General features: G+C 40.7%; 3 protein-coding genes across 4 annotated transcripts; all 3 read right to left on the bottom strand.

Annotated features, from left to right (window-relative positions):
- On the bottom strand, positions 6,089 to 23,684 carry LOC18777660. Of its 2 annotated transcripts, none has more exons than XM_007210040.2 (2): positions 23,583 to 23,684; positions 6,089 to 6,824 (listed from the first exon to the last, which is right to left on the bottom strand). In XM_007210040.2, the coding sequence occupies exon 2, from the start codon at positions 6,822 to 6,824 to the stop codon at positions 6,243 to 6,245; it is 582 nt and encodes a 193-aa protein (XP_007210102.1). In that variant the 5' UTR covers positions 23,583 to 23,684; the 3' UTR covers positions 6,089 to 6,242. The 2 variants fall into 2 exon arrangements, with proteins under 2 accessions (XP_007210102.1, XP_020419810.1); XM_020564221.1 differs by lacking the exon at positions 23,583 to 23,684 and adding an exon at positions 18,605 to 18,684 and having other exon boundaries at positions 6,089 to 6,820.
- On the bottom strand, positions 15,128 to 16,024 carry LOC18775805. Its single transcript, XM_007210789.2, has one exon. It carries the CDS (start codon positions 15,940 to 15,942, stop codon positions 15,346 to 15,348), a length of 597 nt encoding a protein of 198 aa, XP_007210851.1. The 5' UTR covers positions 15,943 to 16,024; the 3' UTR covers positions 15,128 to 15,345.
- LOC18777218 lies at positions 22,822 to 23,605 on the bottom strand. Its single transcript, XM_007209569.2, has one exon. The coding sequence runs from the start codon at positions 23,580 to 23,582 to the stop codon at positions 23,001 to 23,003; it is 582 nt and encodes a 193-aa protein (XP_007209631.1). The 5' UTR covers positions 23,583 to 23,605; the 3' UTR covers positions 22,822 to 23,000.

Below are 25,441 nucleotides of genomic sequence, written 5' to 3'. Positions count from 1 at the left end.
CAGGCGACAAGCCTTACATTGCAGACAAGCTGCTACCCGGAGCACAAACTCAATGGAGTATTTTTCAAGCGCTATGTCCCCGACATACGCACACAGGCGACAAGCATTATCTCCATTGCAGGCAAGCTGCTCCCCGGAGCACAAACTCAATGGAGTCTTTTTCAAGCGTTACGTCCCCGACATACGCACACAGGCGGCAAGCCTTATCTCCATTGCAGGCAAGCTGCTCCCCGGAGCACAAACTCAATGGAGTCCTTTTCAAGCGTTATGTCCCCGACATACACACACAGGCGATGAGCCTTATCTCCATTGCAGGCAAGCTACTTCACAAGTACAAACTCAATTGAGTGTCTTTCAAGTGCTATGTCTTCCAAGTGCTATGTCTCCGGACACACACTTACAAGATACAATGAGAATTGAAGTTCGAAAGACAACTGAAAATTCCATAACAAAGCGGCCAATCAGCCAAGTTCAACAAGAAGTAAGATGGTCAACCAAAGACCACTTATTGAAAGAAAATAACAAAGTTCAAAAATAGCAAAAATGAACTACAACTACTAGAGAACTTCAGCAGGTGACCCTTAGCCGATCACATCCTCAACTGCACTGGCAACAACCTCATTCTGCCCAACCGGCACAACTTGCTCAACCGCCTCGGCTGCCTGCCCCTTCGCATCCGCCTTAGCCTCATCAGCTGACCCACCCTGGTGTTTGTCTTCCTCAATTGCAGCTTCATCTACTATCTGCTCTTCAACTGCTTCTGCATCCACAACATCCACCTGCTCACTCTGAGCGGGGGGCAGGTCAAGACCAGACTGCTCACCGTCATCATCTTCGAGAGGGCAGCAAGGAGAAGCACCATTCTGGCAATCCAGGTATCCCAGCTTGTACGCATTAGCAGCCATCTCTTGCTTGGATGCCTCCGTGGCTTCCACATGGGTATCAAACTTGACCAGCAGTTTGTCACGATCCTGGGCCAAAGCAGCATGCTTACGTTCGAGGCAGAAGTAGGCTTCCTTGCGTTCGAGCAGGGTAGCCATAAAAGACTTGAGTTCACCATCCTTTTGGCCAACTGAACTCTTGAGCACGGACATACTCTCCTTCATCTCAGAAATCCTCGCATCATGGCGAATCCGCTAGTTCGAGAGCTTGTCAGTCAGGTCGGAATTCTTCTTCACCAGCTCGTCGAGCAGGGCAGAAGAGGGGGCAACATTACGCGAGTTCCGCATGGCCCCAACAGCAAAAACCATTCCTTTTTGAAGGTGATACATGGCAGCTTCTTCTTGCTTATCCAAGGGAAGGCTCGAGAAAGCACAAAGGTCACCAGCTCGATACATGTGATCAACTAGCCTAGTGCAAGCAGATGGACTTGACAGAAAGGCTATTTTCAGCAGATCAGACACTGGCTCGCCCCCAGCAGAGCTATCACCAGTTCTCGAACCGGCAGTTCGTGCAATTGGAGGACTCTTCGCTCGAGCAGACGACTCTTTAGCTCTTTTGACTGTAACTTGCAACATTGAGTCAGCCCTGCGCTTGACTGTTCGTGGCCCCGCAGATGAGTCGTGGTTGCTAGGCAGAGGTACAGTCCTCTCAGCTTGATTCCCAGATCGGCACGGACGACCCAAACCTTGCTTCCCAGCGGCTTCCTTGCATGGCAGATCACGGGTCTTAGGCAGTACGGGCAAAGACTTGAGCAGAATTTCCCGAACCTCCTGCATGCTGTTGGCCTTCTTGCTGTTCGCGCTGACGAGGAGTTTGATCCCGGCAGACGAGGCAGAAGCAACTCCCGTATGGGCCTTCAGAGCAGGCGAGACCTCCCTTGTAGAAGACTTGTTCGTGGCAAGAGAAGATCTCGGCTGTCTTCGCTGTGGAGACGTATCCACTGATCGTGAAACTGCAGCTTCATCTCGAGCAGAGCTACTGCACGCTTTCCCACCCTCGAGGGACTCAGTCGATGACTCCTCCCGCTCAACTGGCAAGTCACTTAGCTCCAAGCAGCGCGACTTCCACCTTTCGATATCTTCAACAGGGGGCAGGCCACCGACTTCCTTCCGATGTTCGCTCAGCAGCCAGCGCCATTCACGAAACTTGGCGGGGATGCTCAAAGTTTGTCGAACCTTCGTCATGTCCGGGTCGAGAACGAGCTTCTTTTGGATGGCATCATCTGCAAGAATGAGACAAAAGTTAGTCAGACACAGCAAAGAATTCCATGGCAACAGTAGCAGATCAGAGGGATGCGACTTACCATCGCAGTAGGTGAGAGGAACGAGTGGACCGTCGCCAACCTCCCCTTCCTATCTGCCGCTGACCTCCAGCACATCCTTGCTCCACACATGATCGCCCTGACTCAAACTGTCAAACAACTTGGGTTCGCGTGCGCGAAGTTGGGCATATTTCTCGAAGCGTCTCACCTCGAAGAAGTAGAAGAACTCCTGCACGGTCAAATCCAGCTTGAAGAAGCGGCTCAAATTTTCAAAGCAGATGACCGCCCGATAAACATTCGGAGTACACTGGCTCTGGGCACATTCCATGGCGCAGAACACCTCCCTGAAAAATTTCGACAGCGGTAACGTGAAACCCAGCGAGAAATAGAAGGGGCGGAACGTGATAATCCTGGCGCCTGGATTGTTCGAATCCGCACGAGGTATACTATCAGATGAGGGCTCTGCCAACTTGACATGCACATCCTTGGGTATAGGGAGTTGAAAAGGGCACGCCACGTTTTGAACTGGGCCTCGGTGGTGACACGGTGCCAATTGGCCACAAACTTCTCTTTGGGAACTTGAGAACCGCCCCACAGGTACAAGGGCACTTGTGAGCTTGGTGATCGGCTCTTTCTTTCAGAAGACATGGTCATTGAGCAGCTGCAAAAAATAGCGAAGAGAATTGCGTTAAAATTCCTAGTTCGTGAACCAAAAAAAAAAAAAGCAGCAAAAAAGGGTCCAGCAAGCTGCAGCCCGATCTGCAGAGGAGCCCAGCGCCTGCCAGCCCGAGCCCACTTGGCGCACAGCACACGCGGCCCATCGACGCAGTAGCCCAGTTCGCGCCTCCAGCTCGGTTCGCGCTCCGGCCCAGCTCGCATCCCATCCCAGCACGGGCCTGCTCCGTTCGCTCCAGCCCTGCGGCCCAAGACGCGCCCAGCTGTTCGCCTGGTCTAGCAGCCATGCCCAGCTGTTCGCCTGGTCTAGCCATGCCTACCCGTGCGCACCGAGCTCGCCAGCAGCAGGCACGCTTCTAGTTGAACCCAAGCTTGCGACAGCACCTCTTGCTGCCATCTTGGCTCACCAGCGCACACCAAGCTCGCATGCCTCCCTTAGCAGACCACTTCACCTTGCTGCCAAAGCTCCCCATGCTGGACCCGCAGCTAAGAAGAAAAATATATATATAAATATACTTATATATATATATGTACATATATACATCATACCTAAAGATACACTCTCTCCCTTGGCAAGTAGACGATTTTCAAAGAACCTCTCTTTGGAATATGGGTAGTGTTTCTTGCGGTGTGAAGACAAGCAAGGGAGAGCCTCATATTTAAAGGATAAAACTTCCTTGACCTACAAGGAATCGCAAACTCTTTCCAACTTGGGAGTTCATAAAATTGGCAAGTCAAACACCTCCTCAACTCGGGAGCCCAAGTCCACGAAGGAAGCCCAGTTACAGCTGGACAGCCCAACGGATAATTTACATCTCCTACATGCCACCACACGCCACGCAGAAGCTGGGGGGCATTTGTGGGAACCTAATTAAATCAAACCCTATGTCAAATAATTCCTTCTATTTGGGGATTATTTGACCTAATTGGGAATTATTCAATTTAATTGGGGATTACCCAATTAAATAGAATATTACCTAATCGGGTCGAGAATTAATTCTATTCCTACCCCAATTCCCAATTAAATGAGGAGTTACCTATTTAAGTTAGGAATTGATTTGATACCTACCCCAATTAGGTATTTGATTTACCTTAATGAATCAAATCCCTAATTAATCAAATCAATTCCAAATCGGGGAGGAATAATTCCTTTCCATCTACGGAATTATTCCTCTGAAACCCTAGCCTCCGAGACTACCATAAAAGCATAGCCACACACAATGGTTGAGGTACATCTAAATTCCTACTGAAACTCTGCATAAATTATTTCTCAAAAACCCTAGCCACCTCCTCTCTTTCTCTCTCTCACACAAGGCTCCGGCCACCACACACGGCTCCGGCCACCCGGTTTTCCTTGAAATACCCTACCTAACTTAGGCATCGGAGGGCCTTTGGCCAACACCCCCGGGTGTGGTCCTTTTACTCCGATCTGTTTTGCAGGGAGAAAGAGAGACGGAAAAGACGAAGGAATCTTGGATGAATATTCTCGTGGGACGGAAATTTGCTCCCACAACTATTATTCTACTATACTTATTATATTTATATGTTTGCTGCGCGGCTGCGCCTATGGACACCTTTCAAAATGTGAAACTGACGAAGTCCAAGCTAGCATTTGGACATAAGAACTTCGTCTTGCAAGAAAGAAGCTCGAATATATTATTTATTATTGTTATAAGCGCCTCATGGGAATTAATCGACCCTCTCTAGAAGACTATAAGCCAAAGCCTCTAACGATGCGCGTTTGGTTACACAAACAACTAAATATAGGTATATCACGCTCAATTCATTTTACACTCTAGAGTCTAGACACCCAAACATCAAAAGAACATTTTCTAGTCCAAAGCTTTCCAGTAAATCAAAGAATGCTGGCTCCATTGGCACCAGCAAATGGAAATCCAAAAAGTGATGGAGAGTCTTTGCAATCCACTGATGAGCTAAAGCGCCAGAAGAGTCAATGCAGGCACTGCTACGTACCAAGTCCTGGCTGTGGGGCAAGTTGTTATTCCTGAATCCTATAGCAAGGCTGGAATGCGTTCCACCAAAAAGATTGATGTCACAGTGAGTTTGAATTCAAACGCATTGCCGAAGAGTTCCAATTCTGGCAGTGAGTGGAGGAATGGGGTCTTGATGCTAAGCAGCCAAGCTAAATTGACTGTAGAGGTGGAATTGATGTTCATCATGAAGAAGAGGAAGTCTTCCACAATGGGACTGCACCATAGCATTTGATTTGTTCACAAAGGTTGTCCAAACTTTACAATGGAAGTGGGCAGTGAGTGCCGGAGGGTCGCAATTCAGGCACTTTATAAGGACTGCAAATTTGGAAATTTAGCTATTGGCCACATGTTTAGTTTAATATGTGGCTTTGGGAGTGATCAAGACTAATTGGATCATTTTGTTATTTCATTATTCTTTGGTATATATTTTTCTTCTTTGTGGGAAACTTGGATTTGTTGTAGAACTATAATATTATTTTGGTTTTTATTTACAAGGCCATTGTTGTTATTTTAACTTAAGCTCATTGCTAACCCTGGCACCATCTAATAGTACGCCAGCTGATCTCACTTCAATGGTCATCACATTCATTATATCCTTGTCTTCCTAGCACTGGCTCTTGCTTTGGTTATGTCTCCATTAACCACTATGACACCCCCCATATGTGACATTAGCTGTGCTGGGATCAAACCAAAAATGCCCAAAATTCTTGTTCCTCATTGCAGCTTCAACAACCAGGGTAATGTTGAAGAAGGGTTCATCTGAAGCACAGTAGTCTAGGCTTCGGATTGCCACAGATCTCACCCTGACCGTAGGAGCTTCAGTTGGCACCGCGAATAATCCAAAAGCCAGTATGATTAAGGTATGGAACACAGCAAACGCAGCAATGTATGCATAACATTTCATGTTGTGCATTTTCTTAGGTACTAATATGGGGAACTTGTCAGGCTCCATCATGGCTGATGATCAATTGGGTATCAAAACTGGAGATTTCTTTGCAACATATAGAGTCAAGTAGTGAGGCCCCCTGGTGCATTTATTTGTTTTGCATGGTAGTGTAGCTGCAGCATTTGGGCAACTGTCATCATTTACAAATACGTATAACTTGAGGATTTACTTGCACCCACCATTAGAGAATTCGGGCACTTGAAAGAAGCAGACTATAAATAAGTAAATATCAAGGAATAGATCATCATGAAATAAATAACTACAGGGAAGTGGTAACGAAAACAAATACATCATTATAACTCTATAACAATTCCAATCGCCACACAGATACAAAGAATAAAAGAATAAGAAAAGTCACAAATCAAGAACTAGCTAGTCGCAATCCATATGCTGAAGATGACGCCTGGATGCTTAGCTACTCCGCTCATTTGCATTCTAAAGATTTGAGGGTCTTGGCTGCCACATCAAAAGCTATGGTGCAGTTCATGTTGGCGGCCTTCTTCTTCTTCATGATGAACATAATTGCAACCTTTCCGTTCAATCTTCCTACGCTGTTGAGCGTCAACACCCCGCTGCTCAATTCAGTTCCAAAGTTTGAACCAGTTATTCCACTTGAATTCAAACTCACCTCCGCATTTCTTTTTATGGTCGAAAGCCATCCAGCCTTGCCCTTTGCGATATCAATTACTGCCAGAGTCGCGCCTTGGTGTAGAAACGTGATATTGGCAGCATTGAACTTGTAGGAACCCCAGTTGGCTGAGTTCTTGATCTTGATTTGGGTTGTGAATTTCGTGTCGAATGACGGCGCTGCCGAGTCAGATACGAAGCTTTCGACATTGATGTTGCCTAGCCTGAACCTGGGGGTTTTCACTTTCATGACAGTGAGACTCATTGTGGTGATAACTATGATCTGAAACACAACGAAAATAGTAATATAGATGGCCAATTTGATTTTCTTCTGGCGTTTCAGCTCATCAGCGGAATGCAAAGATTCTGCATCACCCATGTTGATTTCTTTTAGTGGAAGGAAGGAAAGCTTCAAAAGAAAATGCTTTGTAAAATATGAAGTGATGAGGAAGTGTTTTGATTGTGAGAATGTGGGTGGGTGCTGTGTTGTATATATAGACAACTTGGTTAATGAGGAGGAATAATATCGAGAGTATAAACTTGCTGGAAATTGGAATCAAAACGCGCGAATAACTGGGTTGTAGTTTATTGACTTCTAGAGCCCTTCTTCTAGATGTTTGAGAACGTGACTTGAAACCCTATTATACTAGTATATAATCTGCTGCGCGTATTGACCCTTCGAAGATAATCAAAGTATAGAATAAAAGAAAGCTCCGAGGGCTTTAAAGACTTTACCTTCCACACAAACAAAGATCTGTATGTGTCTCATTACAAAGTCCAAGTTCCTCAAAGTTATTGACCCTTCCTAGAAGACTAGAAATGGAAACCTCTAACCATGCGCGTCTGGTTATATTTTGGCATTTCCAGGAAAAAAAAAAACTAAACTTAAATGCCTGTCGGATAGTATTAATTTGTTCCGGAGAATACTGACTATTTATCCATAATCTTATATGGTGTTTGGTGTTGTTCCGAATAAATAGTTTGACTAAGTTATACTGTGTTTAGTGATGTTCCGGATAACATCATATCAGACTATTTTTTTTATTAAAAAAAAATCTTTGATAATTTTAATAGAAATTGAGATTCAAATGACACGAATTTTTTTTTAGTAAGATTCATATGCAAACCATGATATGCGAGAACCACAATCTAATAATAAAGTATGCCACAATCTTTCTTTCATCCATATCTAGGCATAATATAAAGGAAAATTTTTTAGTAAAAGTAATATAAATAACCATGCATTAATTTTAGCAATATAAATAATCATGCATTACACACGACTACATGTAAAATTAGAATAATACAACAATAAGTAGAATTCTACACATGACAGAAGATTACAAAATACCATCCTGCTTGCATATACAGAAATATATGTGGTTTAACTATTATAATTGTATTATGAATATTGATCTGCATATGTCTGTACTGGACATCAAAGTTTCCATGTACAACAAGAAGAAGGAGAAAGTGGCAGCAGAACAGAAGCATTGCAATCAAAAGAGTCAAGGCCGCAAACTCGATACCTCTTGAACCATTTTCATGATTTATAAATTTTCTCTTTTCCTTTTCTTTTTACAATTCACAGTCTTAGTTATTACTTGATGGTTCAAATGCATTTCGTCAAATATGGGTAAGACTCTGTCAAAATTGATGTTAGAATTAACTTCAGAAAAATCTTTTTTCTTTTTTTGAGAAGAAACTTATACAAAAGCCTAGCAACAATTTAATCCGAAGTTTTATTGAAGTGGATTTGTACGAACCTGAATGAGGGATGTATGTATTCAACTAAACTACCAACACTAACCCAGTTGTTTGTTTTTGGATGAAAACTTGCACTACTCTGTTTAATACCAACAATCTAAATATTCCCACAACGTCAAATCACTATATCACATAGAAAGAAAACATTCGATTAAAAAAATGTCAAAAAAGAAAAATTCATAACCTAATTTCCACAAATATATAAAGAATAGAGAATAAGCAAGAAGAAGCATATTGGAGAGAGTATGAAAAAGAGAGAGAGTGAGAGATGGATACCTTGAGAAGAGTGAAGAAAATAACCTATGGAGAAGATAGCAGAGAAGAACCCTAGGGAGAAGAAGATGACAAGAGCGTCTGATTTTTTTTTTTGTAGAACGTGAGTTCTTTTTCCCTAGCCGTATAATTAAGCGTGTATTATCTAAACTGGGGTGTGTGGGTTGTATTAGTTAGTCAGGTAAGGAGAGTATTAAAAGCCCAACCCGTATAAAATAGTCGGGTAATTAAATAATACAAGTTGACACCAAACACCTGACATAGACTATTTACTCCTATCCAAAGTCTAATACAGTGTACCAAACGAGCTCTAAATGTAGCGAGAAGCACAACTTATACCTGGATTTTTTTCCCCTTTGGGCCCACAAAAGGAAAATGACGTGGCAGTCACACATTATGGTGATGATTGGGCCCAAAAGGAAGAAGGGCTCACAGTCGAAACAAAATTAAGAGAGTGTATTCAATTGAGATTTTAAAAGACTATTTAAGGATATAAAAAATTCTTCCGTATTTAAGCAGAATACAATGACTTATAGGATTTTTTAAATGGATTTCTATAATTAAGATCTTTTTACTTACCCTCCGTTTGGATAAGGGAAAATAACCCAAAATTTAACTAAAAATTGGGAATTTAAGTGGAGAAATTGACAATTCCCTTATTTGGCAACTTAAGCACAGAATTTATTAAATACACTCGGAAAAAATAGTGGAAATTAGGGCATCAAATTCTTGAGTTTAATTTCCACCAAGATAGGTGTCATTTCGCAATTTCCATAATGCCATTTACAAAATTTGACATACATAAATCCAAACATTGAAATCTTCAATTGCCAGAAATTGAAATGATGGAAATCTAAATTCTGTCATTTTAGAATTCTATGTAATTTTCAATTCCTTCATCCAAATGGAGGATTATTATAGATTTTAAAGATTTCTATCATAGGATTTATAAGGTACTTGAAAGATTCAACATGTTGGATTGAAAGCCCATGTTTACTCCTTTGGCAAAGCACTTTAGACTAAGTGCCTAAGAAAGTCCTTCTAGTGACAAAGAGAAGGTTGAAATGAGTAAGGTTCAGTATGCAAGCGCGGTAGGGTTTCTCATATACGCAATGGTTTGCACATGCCTTGACTTAGCTCAAGCTGTGAGTGTAGTTTCAAGATACATGGCAAATCCGGCCAAACAACATTAGAATGCGGTGAAGTGGATTTTTCAATATTTGAAGGGCACCAAGAAGCTTGGGATTTTATTTGAAAGACAACAAAGAAAGACATATGTGTCGTGTTATGTGGATTTAGATTATGCGGAAGACATAGAGAAGAGGAGATCCGCAGTGAAATATGTTTTCACGTGTGGTGGAGGACTGATTAGTTGGAGAGTAGTGCTACAATCAGTTACTGCTTTGTCTACTATCGAAGCTGAGTATATGGGACTAACAGAGGCTTCTAAGGAAGCATTATGGCTAATAAGATTGACTAAAGAGTTCGAGATAGCCCAAGACTTGGTGGTGATACAAAGTAACAGTTAAACTGCTATATGCTTAGTCAAGAATCAAGTGTTTCGCGGAAGGTCTAAGCATATTGATGTACAGTACCACCAGATACGGGAATAGGTGAACGATGGAGACATTGAAATAGAGACGGTTCATACAGATGAGAAAGCTTCTAATTGCTTGACCGAGCCAGTCACAACCGAGAAGTTCAGACATTATTTAAGCTTGCTCAATCTTGTTATATGCTAAAGATTGAGGTGGAGCTCTTGGGAATTACTAGAACGGTTTCCAAGAGGTTTAAAGAAGTTTTATGACAGGACCAGATCCAAATTCAGCTTTGGAATCCAAGTCAGACCCTGTGCATGTCCGACATCTGGCGAATGTCGGGCATAAATGACCTATTTGCCCTTCTATACAAAACACAATAAAATAATAAGGTTAACGTCTGCCGGCGGCAGAGTTTCCCTTGTAACTGGCTCAATACCAAAATATTTTCACCTGCCAAAACAAGTATACATATACAACCAACTGCCAGCATACATCTATATACATTCCAACAGTTCAATTCTCAGTCTAGAGCAACATATCAGAGCGACTACTAAGAATTTACAAAGGAGTGAATCCTTTTACAAACAAAAATCCTACATCAGAAGAAAGGTGCGGAAGATGGGAAGTGGCCCGGTGGTGGATTCCTGTGCACGTCTACTGCCTGGGGGCGCAAAACAACAAAAAGGGTGAGTGGACCCAAAAACAAAGTTTAGAAAATAGTATATCAACATACTAACCCCACTGTAAAAACAGTTATACAAACTAACTTATTCTCTTTATTTCCGAAATCAATGCATATATATCATTATATACCTTTGAAAACAGTTTAAAACTATCACCTAGGTGTACCCTTATTTCCGTCAATTCCTAGCATCACCATGGGTGACACATACTCGCAGGTCTCAGTGACACGAGGTCAGTCCGAGCCGCAACTCGCAGGATTCAGGGAACCGTAGTCCACTGTTATCCGCATTACTCGCTCCACACGAGTTCGAGTACCAAGAAACTCGTGGGGCAACTGTCAAGCATGCTGACTAAACCGAAGGCAAAAAATATAATCCGAAGGCAACATTTAATAACTGGGTACAAGGTGATTTAAGAAACTATAAAGTTTCTGAAGAAAATCTGTTGAATATTAACTTTCTGTAACCTTTAAAATTCCGCTGCCATTTATCTGATAATTAATGAGAATATCTGTTCCTATAAGCTTTAAATGAAATTTCACTAGGCAGCATGCAACATAAAATATTTTATAGAATAAAACAGCTGATAACTGAAACTGAACTGCTTAAATTCATTTATTAAAAACAAAGAGTCCACTCACTGATAGTCTGAGCTCGCTGGACCTCTTGAAGGTCCCTCCTGCGGGTCAACTAGTGCCCGGGTGCCTGATTCAATGACCATAATATTCTATTAATACAATATAGTATTAAATTAAAAACCCTACCCCCGACTCCTAAAAGTACGTGCGTCAATTTAAAGTGATCCATATGCCCATAACAGCTTTCCTTCCACGTGGGGTAGTTTAGCAGTATCTTGGGACTCAAAAAGCGCTAAAGTCCAAAAAGTCAATCCGGGACCCCACGGGTCCATGACCTCACAATATGATCCGGAAGCCGCTAGAAGGTCCAATACCTCTAGGACACATGTCCCGAGGGTATTGGTGTCGCTCGGTCGGTCGGATTAATCATGATCGTGTAATCGCATAATTTCTAAACCCTAGCCCTAGGGTTCGCGATTTCGGAGTATTCGGGACTCCGATTCATAATCCGTCGAATCTTACACGTTTCCACAATTATCTAGAACAACATATCTGAAATTGATTACGATCCAACGGCTCAACAGTATTGAACCCGATAATCGCACAATATGAAAAATCCGTTCGAGGCTCAAACGGTATCCAAATTGAGATCCGCGAATTCCTATGCTCTCGTGACGACCTAAGGATCGCATCAGAACACAGTGTCATGGCACCACCCTCGCCCACGCGCCGCCGCACGAGCCGGCAGCGATGGGTGTCCAAAGCGATAACGCATCGCCGGAAAATCTCAAAACCAAGGCTCCAAACTCCTATCCTAGGTATAACACCATATTTGGAACCACTTTTGTTCTTGGACCTACCCCAAAAACTGACCGGAAGTGGCCGAACACGGAGGCTGAAAACTGACCGAATTTCAAATTGAAAACTGAGCTAGCTACGGTCCAATTCGATGCAAACCTACCCAACTATCAGCTAGAGAATGGAAAATAGGTAGAAATCCATACCTCACTCGACAAATTTGGAGGAGAATTAAAGGAGAACGAACGGTTGGAAGTTTTGACAAAACCGACTAGTTTTTGGATGGAATCCGGCGACTACAGCGACGGCTGGCAGCGGTGAGTGGCCGGGGCTTGAAGACGGAACCGAGCTGGTTCTGTTGGCGCCGACGACAGGGGCAGAGGTGGTCGGTGGAGGGAGTTATGGTGCTTGGAAGGTGACGGTTGGAGGACAGCGGGAGAGAGAGAGAGAGAGAGAGAGAGAGAGAGAGAGAGAGAGAGAGAGAGAGGAAAACTAAGGTTTTATAAAAATTCTGATTTTTCCCATTTACCGTTTTGCCCTTCGTGATATTTTAATCGTATTTTCTTCGTTAAAACTCCGATTCAAGTCCACTTCGTGTCTATGAACTCGTATCGTCGTGCTCTAAGCAACGGTGTATGTGAAATTGTCAAATTCTTTTTCGGTCAAAAAGCCAACTTTTTGTTCATAATTGAGTCCAAGGGCAAAATTGTCTTTCCGCAAAATAAATTACTACTTAAATATGAATTTTAGGTTTGGGTCATTACATTTTATGGGTCAATAATTTTCACAAGGTGTTTAAGGCTCACCAAGGTGGAGATTGTTGATGTTGTTTCATTTAGAGATGCAGAATGAGTGAAGGAAACAGACAGTCAAAAGAGCTACAGTAGTTTTGACTGGGCTCTGCCGCTCAAGCAGAAACTACAGGCGCTCAAGCAGCAGAGCGATACAATCTCACCCAGACCCAAGCGCTTGAGTGCCTACTTGAGTGGCAGAACTCAGACTCGAGCAGACATAGGCGCTCGAGTGGAGCGAGTGGTGCTCAAGCGAGAGCCAAGAATCCAGCGCGTATACCTGGTGAATCTGGGCATATTTTCTCCTAATTTTGGGGTCCTTTAAGTTTCCTATTCCTCGTGTAATTGTACTAAAGCCATATGACATATAAATAGGTACTTTAGCGCTAGGTTATTGTAACATTAGAAAGCTAAGGCATCAAATTGGGTTTGAGCCAAGGGTGAGAAAAAAATGAGCTAGGGTTTGTTAGAGATCAAAGGGGGTTCTTCATTGTAACTAAAAGGGTTCTTTCAAACTAGTGAATTTCTCGAGGATCACCAAGAGGACGTAGGCACAATGCTAAACCTCTATAAATTCTTGTGCTCTTTGTGTGTGTGTGTGTGTGTGTGTGTGTGTGTGTGTGTGTGTGTGTGTACTTTGTGGTTTCGTGTGTGCTTTATCTTTGAGTGGCTTGTGTGTGATAGTTGCGTAGTCCATTAACAACAAGGTCTTAAAATGTTTCGCACAACAAGAAGAAGACCATGCGAGGAAAGAGGCGCATCTGCGACGTCATCGTTTCCACTTTCATAAAGTCCAATTGTTTTTTAACGCTTGGTTTAGATATTATCTATGCTTTAGTTTTAACGCAACCCATGCCCCTCTTTAAAAAAGGAACGCTGCATTAACAAGCAGCAAAACCTTTTTCTTTGCTCCATAAAAGAAATTAACCTTATTATTTTAAATAGGGTTAATAATATTTTTGGTCACTGGGGTTTGGCTCAAAATCAAATTTGGTCACCATGATTCAATTTTCCCAATTTGGTCACTATATTTGCATTAGTTAACAAATCAAGTCCAATGCCTAACCCTGTCAGTTTTATTAATTAAAAAATAGAGTTAACTACATAAAAAATAGGATTAACTACATAAAAATAGGGTTAACTAAAAATACATAAAAGTCATCAACAAACAATACATAATAACGGGTCGCTCTCTCATTCATGCGAGGAGAGCCTTGATGGCTAGGGTTATGGTTTCTCCAATTTTCTTTACTCATTCTTTGCGCCGTCTCTCTTAGTCTTCTATAATTGCCTATTGTGGTTCTTCTTGGTGAATTGGGTATTTTTTGCTCTTTTGTTCTCCATGGGATGGCTGCGTTGGCTTCCTTTTTGGGTTCCTAAGGAGCCAATCGTTGGTGAGAGGTCTCCATCTTAATGTTGTGGAGATCGCCACCGCCTCTTCTGCTCAAGGGAATGACAAGTATGCGGCACCAAGCGGGAATCAGAAGTGTGTGAAAATTGGTGTTGGGCATCTGATTGTTAGTGGCACGAATTTTTCTTGTAAGCATAGTTTTTGTATCGAGGATTTTATTGACAAGGCAAAGGAGACCAACCTTGAGGGGTCTCCAAGATCTCCCTAATAATTCTCCTATGGAACATTCGTGGGCTTGGCAACCGTTGAACATTCCTACTATGAAGATCTTTCTTCGGAATTTTCTTCAAGCTAAGAGGCCAATCTTGGTCTCCCTTGCTTGTCAGCTGGGGTTCTAGATCAAGAAAATTGGAGGTGGCAGTTGGTGTTTGGCTGGATTTGTTATGATGCTCACAATACGTTCTTGACTCTGTACGAAGAACTATGTTGTTTTCTTTAGATCATAGGAGGCTTTCTTTGATAGCATCTACGTAGTGATGGGATGTGTTCTAATGGCTTTGCAGTTGGGGGATTGGCCGGATCTATTCTGATACCCATAGTACGTTTTTGACTCTGTACGAAGAACTATGATGCTTTTTCTAGATCATAGGAGGACTTCTTTGACAGTACCTACGAAGTGATGGGATGTTGTTTTAAGGGTTTTGTGGTTGGGGTTTAGGTTTGTTTGTTTCGTATAAGTTGTTTGACTCTTCTATTTAGTCAATAGCATGGGTGGTACTCTTTCCTACCCCGGAATTTTGTTTATCTGGAAAGGTTTTAACGATGCAGCCGTTAACATGCTAGTTCTTACAATGTAATGTTCCTTTCTCAAAAAAAATAATACATAATAACAGAATCCACTCACAGAAGGAATATTACCATTGTATATTCAATGAAAAAATAAGAAGAAGAGAAGAAACGGGGAGTGGTAAGGAAAACAAATACCATTATAACTCTATAACAAATCCAATCGCAAGACAGATACAAAGAATAAAAAGAATGAGAAGAGTCACAAATCGAGAACTAGCTAGTCGCAATCCAAATGCTGAAGATGCATCCTGGATGCTTAGCTACTCCGCTCATTTGCATTCTAAAGATTTGAGCGTCTTGGCTGCCACATCAAAAGCTATGGTGCAGTTCATGTTGGTAGCCTTCTTCTTCTTCATTATGAACATAATTGCAACTTTTCCATTCAATCTGCCTACGCTGTTGAGCGTCAACACCCCGCTGCTCAATTCGCTTCCAAGATTTGAAAAAGTTATTGCACTTGAACTCAAACTCACCTCCACATCTCTTTTTATGGTCGAAAGCCATCCAACCTTGCCCTTTGCGATATCAATTACTCCCACAGTCGCCCCTTGGTATTGAAACGTGACATTGGCAGCATTGAACTTGTAGGAACCCCAGTTGGCTGAGTTCTTGATCCTGATTTGGGTTGTGAATTTCATGTCGAATGAAGGCGTTGCCGGGACAGATTCAAAGCTTTGGAAGTTGATGTTGCTGCCTAGCCTGAACTTGGGGGTCTTGACTTTCATCACAGTGAGACTCATCGTGGTGATAACTATGATCTGAAACACAACGAAAATAGTAATATATATGGCCATTTTGATTTTCTTCTGGCGTTTCAGCTCATCAGAGGATTGCAAAGATTCTGCATCATTTGTTTTCCAAGCCATGTTGATTTCTTTTAGTGGAAGGAAGGAAAGCTTCAAAAGAAAATGCTCTGCTTTTTCTCTGTTTCGGTCTGTAAAATATGAACTGATGAGTAATAGCATCAATGGTGAGTGCTGTGTGGTATTTATAGACAATTTGGTCAATGAGTTAATTGCAGGAATAATATCGACGGTGTAAACTTGCTGGAAATTGGAATCAAAACGCACAAATAATTAATTGGGTTGTAGTTTATTGACTTCCAGAACCATTACTATTATTCTACTATACTTATTATATTTATATGTTTGCTGCGCGGCTGCGCCTATGGACACCTTTCAAAATGTGAAACTGACGAAGTCCAAGCTAGCATTTGGACATAATAACTTCGTCTTGCAAGAAAGAAGCTCGAATATATTATTTATTATTGTTATAAGAGCCTCATGGGAATTAATCGACCCTCTCTAGAAGACTATAAGCCAAAGCCTCTAACGATGCGCGTTTGGTTACACAAACAACTAAATATAGGTATATCACGCTCAATTCATTTTACACTCTAGAGTCTAGACACCCAAACATCAAAAGAACATTTTCTAGTCCAAAGCTTTCCAGTAAATCAAAGAATGCTGGCTCCATTGGCACCAGCAAATGGAAATCCAAAAAGTGATGGAGAGTCTTTGCAATCCACTGATGAGCTAAAGCGCCAGAAGAGTCAATGCAGGCACTCCGACGTACCAAGTCCTGGCTGTGGGGCAAGTTGTTATTCCTGAATCCTATAGCAAGGCTGGAATGCGGTCCACCAAAAAGATTGATGTCACAGTGAGTTTGAATTCAAACGCATTGCCGAAGACTTCCAATTCTGGAAGTGAGTTGAGGAATGGGGTCTTGATGCTAAGCAGCCAAGCTAAATTGACTGTAGAGGTGGAATTGATGTTCATCATGAAGAAGAGGAAGTCTTCCAATGGGACTGCACCATAGCATTTGATTTGTTCACAAAGGTTGTCCAAACTTTACAATGGAAGTGGGCAGTGAGTGCCGGAGGGTCGCAATTCAGGCACTTTATAAGGACTGCAAATTTGGAAATTTAGCTATTGGCCACATGTTTAGTTTAATATGTGGCTTTGGGAGTGATCAAGACTAATTGGATCATTTTGTTATTTCATTATTCTTTGGTATATATTTTTCTTCTTTGTGGGAAACTTGGATTTGTTGTAGAACTATAATATTATTTTGGTTTTTAGTTACAAGGCCATTGTTGTTATTTTAACTTAAGCTCATTGCTAACCCTGGCACCATCTAATAGTACCCCAGCAGATCTCACTTCAATGGTCATCACATTCATTATATCCTTGTCTTCCTAGCACTGGCTCTTGCTTTGGTTGTGTCTCCATTGCCCACTATGACACCCCCCATATGTGACATTAGCTGTGCTGGGATCAAACCAAAAATGCCCAAAATTCTTGTTCCTCATTGCAACTTCAACAACCAGGGTAATGTTGAAGAAGGGTTCATCTGAACCACAGTAGTCTAGGCTTCGGATTGCCACAGATCTCACCCTGACCGTAGGAGTTTCAGTTGGCATCGCGAATAATCCAAAAGCCAGTATGATTAAGGTATGGAACACAGCAAACGCAGCAATGTATGCATAACATTTCATGTAGGTACTAATATGGGGAACTTGTCAGGCTCCATCATGGCTGATGATCAATTGGGTATCAAAACTGGAGATTTCTTTGCAACATATAGAGTCAAGTAGTGAGGCCCCCTGGAGCATTTATTTGTTTTGCATGGTAGTGTAGCTGCAGCATTTGGGCAACTGTCATCATTTACAAATACGTATAACTTGAGGATTTACTTGCACCCACCATTAGAGAATTCGGGCACTTCGAAGAAGCAGACTATAAATAAGTAAATATCAAGGAATAGATCATCATGAAATAAATAACTACAGGGGAGTGGTAACGAAAACAAATACATCATTATAACTCTATAACAATTCCAATCGCCACACAGATACAAAGAATAAAAGAATAAGAAAAGTCACAAATCAAGAACTAGCTAGTCGCAATCCATATGCTGAAGATGACGCCTGGATGCTTAGCTACTCCGCTCATTTGCATTCTAAAGATTTGAGGGTCTTGGCTGCCACATCAAAAGCTATGGTGCAGTTCATGTTGGCGGCCTTCTTCTTCTTCATGATGAACATAATTGCAACCTTTCCGTTCAATCTTCCTACGCTGTTGAGCGTCAACACCCCGCTGCTCAATTCAGTTCCAAAGTTTGAACCAGTTATTCCACTTGAATTCAAACTCACCTCCGCATTTCTTTTTATGGTCGAAAGCCATCCAGCCTTGCCCTTTGCGATATCAATTACTGCCAGAGTCGCGCCTTGGTGTAGAAACGTGATATTGGCAGCATTGAACTTGTAGGAACCCCAGTTGGCTGAGTTCTTGATCTTGATTTGGGTTGTGAATTTCGTGTCGAATGACGGCGCTGCCGAGTCAGATACGAAGCTTTCGACATTGATGTTGCCTAGCCTGAACCTGGGGGTTTTCACTTTCATGACAGTGAGACTCATTGTGGTGATAACTATGATCTGAAACACAACGAAAATAGTAATATAGATGGCCAATTTGATTTTCTTCTGGCGTTTCAGCTCATCAGCGGAATGCAAAGATTCTGCATCACCCATGTTGATTTCTTTTAGTTGAAGGAAGGAAAGCTTCAAAAGAAAATGATCTGCTTTTTCTCTGTTTCGCTCTGTAAAATATGAAGTGATGAGAAAGTGTATTGATTGTGAGAATGTGGGTGGGGCTGTGTTGTATATATAGACAACTTGGTTAATGAGGAGGAATAATATCGAGAGTATAAACTTGCTGGAAATTGGAATCAAAACGCGCGAATAACTGGGTTGTAGTTTATTGACTTCTAGAGCCCTTCTTCTAGATGTTTGAGAACGTGACTTGAAACCCTATTATACTAGTATATAATCTGCTGCGCGTATTGACCCTTCGAAGATAATCAAAGTATAGAATAAAAGAATGCTCCGAGGGCTTTAAAGACTTTACCTTCCACACAAACAAAGATCTGTATGTGTCTCTTTACAAAGACCAAGTTCCTCAAAGTTATTGACCCTTTCTAGAAGACTAGAAATCGAAACCTCTAACCATGCGCGTCTGGTTATATTTTGGCATTTCCAGGAAAAAAACTTAAATGCCACATTGACACAAACTAAAACAACTTTTCAGTCCAATTGTCCAAACACTACAGGCGTTTACTTACCAAGAATGGAGGAAGTAAGGAATCAGAGGATTTAGGAATCGGGGAAGTAATGAATAGGTATGAGAAGAATCATTCCCATTAAGCTATTTACTAACCATGTTGAATCAACACATAAATGAAGCTGATTTTCATTGTTATTGTTTACTAAGTGTCATGAATCAGAACATAAACTAATTTCATTACTAAAATGTCCTCCATGTATAAGTATATATTTTTCACCTAAATAACTTGTAAAAAAGTAAATTGAATAATATAAGATGCTCTATAACGAGTGATGAAACTTGTATATAAAAATATAAGGAATATAATAGAAAAAAAAAACAAATATGACAGTGATAAGAAGCATAAGAAGACAAGTAGAGGCTAGCAACTAAGGTGAAAAGGGAAAATTTTTGTTTTTTTCAACAGTAATTAATGAACAGCCATTGAATTTTTTTTTAAACAAAAAGGGTTCGAAGTTTGGTTTCTTCATTTTATGGAATGGAAGAACATAACAAGTGTCAATTATAGTTTGTGTTTTATGTCCATGTTCCTCCAAATTGTGGTGCTAAACTAACCATTTTCAAATAATATTAGACGCAATCGAATAATAATAACCTAAGCATAATCTTGAAAATATTAAAGTGGCATGAGTTTTTATTTTTCTAGGGTTTATGGTGTTTTGTAATTATATTAAAGTAGTAAGGGTATTTTTGGAAGGTAGTAAGGAAAAAATGGAATGGGAATCGGATCAACTACCCCTCCCTAGTTGATCTGATTCATGGTTTTGAGACAATGTGATTATAGATTTTGAGATGGGACCCACGCATTTTTTTAATTCAAAAGCAAGTGCTTATTCATCTAATTCTCACGTTCCGTGAATAGCTGAGACATTGAGGAATATCTAGAACTTGGCCTGGTAAATATTGCTTATTCTTGTGTTTATCAATGGTGGTATACAATTAGTTTATGTACTAATGAGTTGAAAGTTATCCTATAGATGTTGAATTCATGCATGTTCGAAATACAAATCATAGCATTCATTCTTACGTGAATGGGAATGAAAATACTTTTTTCTCAAAATATGGACAAATGGAAGTTTAACTCCTAAAGAAGCACTTCAAGACACCTCCCAGAATTTTATTTATTTATTTATTCCCCAATTATAGCCCCTCTGGGATGTAAAATATATCTTTTCTCACCATCCCTATAGTGTATGAGACAAATGTATGGATTTCAATTAGGGTTATGAAGACGGGATTTGAACTTGTGACCTCAAGGTTATTCACACTCCTTATTTTGAGAAACATTTACTATCCGAAAAGAGGAAAAAACGGGGTCTTTGTCTGCATTTCCTCTAGCTCCCAAAAAGGACATCATATGGATTGGCAAGAATGGTAGACCATAAAGAAGTTATCATATCTCATTTAAGTTGGTCTAGTCTCTTTTTAGGGTTCCATACTTTGGGCTTGGGGTGATCCTTTTGTCGATAGATGCTCATATTACACTCGTAGTCGAGATCCACCCTACAATATGGGGTCAAAAGGCCAAAATAAATTAATTTAGCCCTCATAAGAAGAAAACTGATTCTTGAACCCTTTCACGATCATGTCACGTCATGGTACTGCATATTTGGGACTATGCGGATCCACTCTTTTTCCTATTGAAAGATCAGCCTTTTATCTATGTGTTTTCACATTGAGAATTCTTTGCATATGAAGAGTTGTCAAATGGGCTTCTTACCTCCAAAACAGATCTTCCTACATCTATATATAAACGATGGTTTATCAAAAATACTCAAGAAAGGTACTTCAAATTGTTAATTCGTCACCTGAGATGGCTTAGAACCAATAGTTCATTATCTAATGGATTTTTCCGTTCTACTACTCCATTCGAGAGTTGTCAGTATTTATCAAAGTTGTTCCTATCTAACGAAAAGTTGTTGGATCAAATGACAAAGATATTGTTTAAAAAAAGATGGCTTATCCCCAGATGAAATGAAATTGGATTCAAGTAACAAGAGAAATGGTTCTCATTCCTTAGCCGGAAATATATGTGGCCATGAAATAGAGATTAAGTGAAACAGAATTGACTGGGTCGTAGAGTCATGGAAACACCTGTTTCTTCCGTATTTTGGACCTTAGCTCCATGGAACAATATACTAATTGTTGCTAAAACATGGAAGAATTGAAATCTTCTATTAAAACATTATGTATGGATGGTATGAACTGTCTAAATAAGAATTCAAGAAAGGTATAGTAATGCTACGAGTGACACAATACTCGTAATAATATCAGCAAAAGAACGTTCTCATGTACTTCCAGACATGTTGAGCTCTGCATATTCTTGTACAATCAGGGGGCGTCGATTCTGTGGTGGCTGACTGGGCTTTTTCCTTGATCAAATCAGATCATCTAGCCTTCTTGTTATCCAAAAGCCAGTCGAATCGGGTTGAACAACGGGGGGGGTTCCACCTGTAAAGGTTATGGCTAGTGAATAATGAGAGAATTTGAGGCAACCCCTTCTTCGGGGCATTAGAGCATTGACAAGACCTTTCCCTAGTACGAGAGGACCATGAAGGACGCACCTCTAGTGTACGACTTATCGTGCCCACGGTAAACTCCCAAGTAAATACCATAATAAAATAAAGTGTATATATTTTTATGATTTCATTATAACCTTTCAATATATATTAGAATTGGTGTGTATCTGAGCACCGCCCTATCAAGGCGGAAGCGTCGAGTTCGAGCTCCGTCAGTCCCGACGAATCCAAATCAAATAAAAATATGTATCACAGTCCTGATCTCTTGGACTACAGGGGTCCAAGAGTTTTGTGATCACTCACTGTTGGATGCAAATTCAACGGTTCACTCACTCTTGTACTCTTTTTAAAAAAACTTGTTTGAACCATTGAATTTACATCCAGCGGTGGGTGACTATAAATCTCTTAGACTCCTGTGGTCCTAGAGATCGAGACTGATATACATCAATTCATCTTTCTTTTCTTTTTTCTTTTTATTTATTTATTTTTTTTTTTTTTTTAAGAAATACAAATAGCATAATTTAATTCCCAACGGGATGTGGCAATGATATACTTAATGTTGAAAGGTCATTGAAGGGGTGTCGTTCGGCTATACAATGGATGTCATTCGACCATTGACAGGCTAACGTCTGGTCATCGAATGGGTACCAGTTCACCATAGCAGGGCTGTTGTTTAGTCATTGACGAGGTGGCAATTTGCCATCGAAGAGGTGCCGTTTGGCCATTGAAGAGTGGTCATCGGAAAGGACATGGGTTGAGACCAAGGACATGGACTATAACTAAGAACATGAGATGTGATTAGAGGCCCAAACTGAAGAACTTGGGGACTTTCGAACTTGGGGACTTTCCTTGCTTAATTGGCTACTAGGTTTGATAAAAAGAAAAAATTGGCTACTAGGTTACAATCGCCTGTACTAAAAAACTAAAACTAAAAATAAAAATGGCTACTGAGTTTTTCCGTAAAAATTATACTAAATTTCACTTTTAATCCCAGTAATTTAAGTGAAGTTTCATGAAGAATCTTATAATTTTGATTTGTCAGATTATGCCAGTGTAGAACATCCAAATTCAATGCATTTGTGGACGAAAATGGCATCCAAAATTCTATCAAATCAAGCAAATTATTAATTGATAACGAAAACAAATACCATTATAACTCTATAACAAATCCAATCGCCACACAGATACAACGAATGAAAAGAATATGAAAACCCACAAATCAAAAACTAACTAGTCGCATCCAAATGCGGAAGATGCAGCCTGGATGCTTAGCTACTTCGCTCACTTGCATTCTAAAGATTTGAGGGTCTTGGCTGTCACATCAAAAGCTATGGTGCAGTTCATGTTGGCGGCCTTCTTCTTCTTCATGATGAACATAATTGCAACTTTTCCGTTCAATCTTCCTACGCTGTTGAGCGTCAACACCCCGCTGCTCAATTCAGTTCCAAAGTTTGAACCAGTTATTGCATTTGAATTTAAACTCACCTCCGCATTTCTTTTTATGGTCGAAAGCCATCCAGCCTTGCCTTTTGCGATATCAATTACTGCCAGAGTCGCTCCTTGGTGTAGAAACGTGATATTGGCAGCATTGAACTTGTAGGAACCCCAGTTGGCTGAGTTCTTGATCTTGATTTGGGTTGTGAATTTCGTGTCGAATGAAGGCGCTGCCGAGTCAGATACGAAGCTTTCGACATTGATGTTGCCTAGCCTGAACCTGGGGGTTTTCACTTTCATGACAGTGAGACTCATTGTGGTGATAACTATGATCTGAAACACAACGAAAATAGTAATATAGATGGCCAATTTGATTTTCTTCTGGCGTTTCAGCTCATCAGCGGAATGCAAAGATTCTGCATCACCCATGTTGATTTCTTTTAGTTGAAGGAAGGAAAGCTTCAAAAGAAAATGCTCTGCTTTTTCTCTGTTTCGCTCTGTAAAATATGAAGTGATGAGAAAGTGTATTGATTGTGAGAATGTTGGTGAGGGCTGTGTGGTATTTATAGACAATTTGGCTAATGAGTTAGTTGCAGGAATAATATGGAGGTGTATGTAAACTTCCTGGAAATTGGAATCAAAACGAGCAAATAATTAATTGGGTTGTAATTTATTGACTTCCAGAAGCCATACTATTATTTGAGAACGTGACTTGAAACGCTATTATACTATTATAGATTTGCAGCGCATATTGACCCTTTGAAAATGTGAAACTGATAACTTGATAAGGAAAAGAACTACAGAATAATAGGCTCGGAGGGTTTTAAAGACTTTTCCCTTTGTAAACTATGTCATGGCATGGCATTGGCATAAAAACTTCATCTCACACGGATTATTATTGTTGTGAGCTCCTCATGGGAATTATTTGACCCTCTCTAGTCTCTAGAAGGCTACAAGTCAGAACTTCAAACTATGCGCGTTTGGTTACATTTTGGCATTTCCAGGAAAGAAATTTCAGTTGCGTTGACACGAACTAAACCACTATTCAATCAGATTGTCCAAAGTTCCAATTTCTTTCCTTTTCTTTCTCTGGTGGCTTGTAAATTTGTAACGAACACTCCTTTTACAATCAATCACTTATGTGCCCAAATAAACTCGTATACAAGAAGTCGTGAAAATTAATCGTTGCCTTATAACCTGAAGAATCGGTTTTCAAAAAGGTTTGATGAGAACCAAATATGTACACATCTGTATGCTTACAAGATTTTTTCTTTTTTTCGGTTCGAAAACAAGGATTGAATACGAAAAGTGGAGAATATATACCAATTTGAAATATACCCCAAATTTTGGAGAATATATCATTGAAGAATTTTATGTAGTTAACCCTAAATTAATTGATCACATTTTTGGACTTGAACCAGCTCAACTGGACCGGTTTACATTCCTTCTTTCTTTTTGGGTGGGGTGCTCTTGAGGTTTTACATTCATAGTACGTAGCACATAAACATGGTGGACAATGAACAAAGCTTGGATGATTATCTACTTAGAACCAAATGAGTTCGAAGACAATTAGTTGACCCTGAATGATTGTCCAATCCAGATTCAGCTCCTCTGCATATTTATTCAAAAATGGAGAGAGGTAGGGCTTTGCTTGTCTAATAATATTTGGCCAATTGAATAATTGAAATCCAGCAAACGCCAAAAAAAAATTAGGTTTTCTTTTTCTTTTTTTTCTTCAGTTTTCTAATATGAGAACTTTTATTCAATCTTTTTACATTTAAAGTTTGAAAAAGTAGTGTGTGCTTATATTTTATCATTTCACACATAAAGTAATGAAACAAGACACAAAGACCACTTGCCTAATAGAACAGATGTGTAAGAATGCTACTTTAAATCTTGGATTGCTGATTCTTTTTATTTTTTTTCTTTATTTTCTGTTTTTGGGTAAAATTTAATATTTGATTCCTTTAGCGCATTTCCACCATTCCCCTCGGCCCGAGCAAGAGGCCCCCTAGGCCCTCAATCCCGTTTCCAACTTTCAAATCTTGCCAGGTCAAGAGCTGGGTTCCACCAACTGGGGCAAGACTTACCTAGGCAAGATGACCTAAGAGCAGCTCCAGCGAGGGAGCCCAGCTCGAGGCGAGGGCAGGAAAAAAAAAAAAAAGTCGCTCCAGCGTACAGCCCAGGCCCGGGGGTGGTGTGGGACCCACCAACTCGGGCCAGCCCGAAGGCGAGACCAGCCCGAGGTCCAACTCGCGTGTTGCTGACGTCAGCCTCGCGTCACGCTG

Source organism: Prunus persica, chromosome G5, assembly GCF_000346465.2.
Source record: "Prunus persica cultivar Lovell chromosome G5, Prunus_persica_NCBIv2, whole genome shotgun sequence".
Lineage (NCBI taxonomy): Eukaryota > Viridiplantae > Streptophyta > Magnoliopsida > Rosales > Rosaceae > Prunus > Prunus persica.
This window is presented reverse-complemented; position numbering and strand designations above follow the sequence as displayed.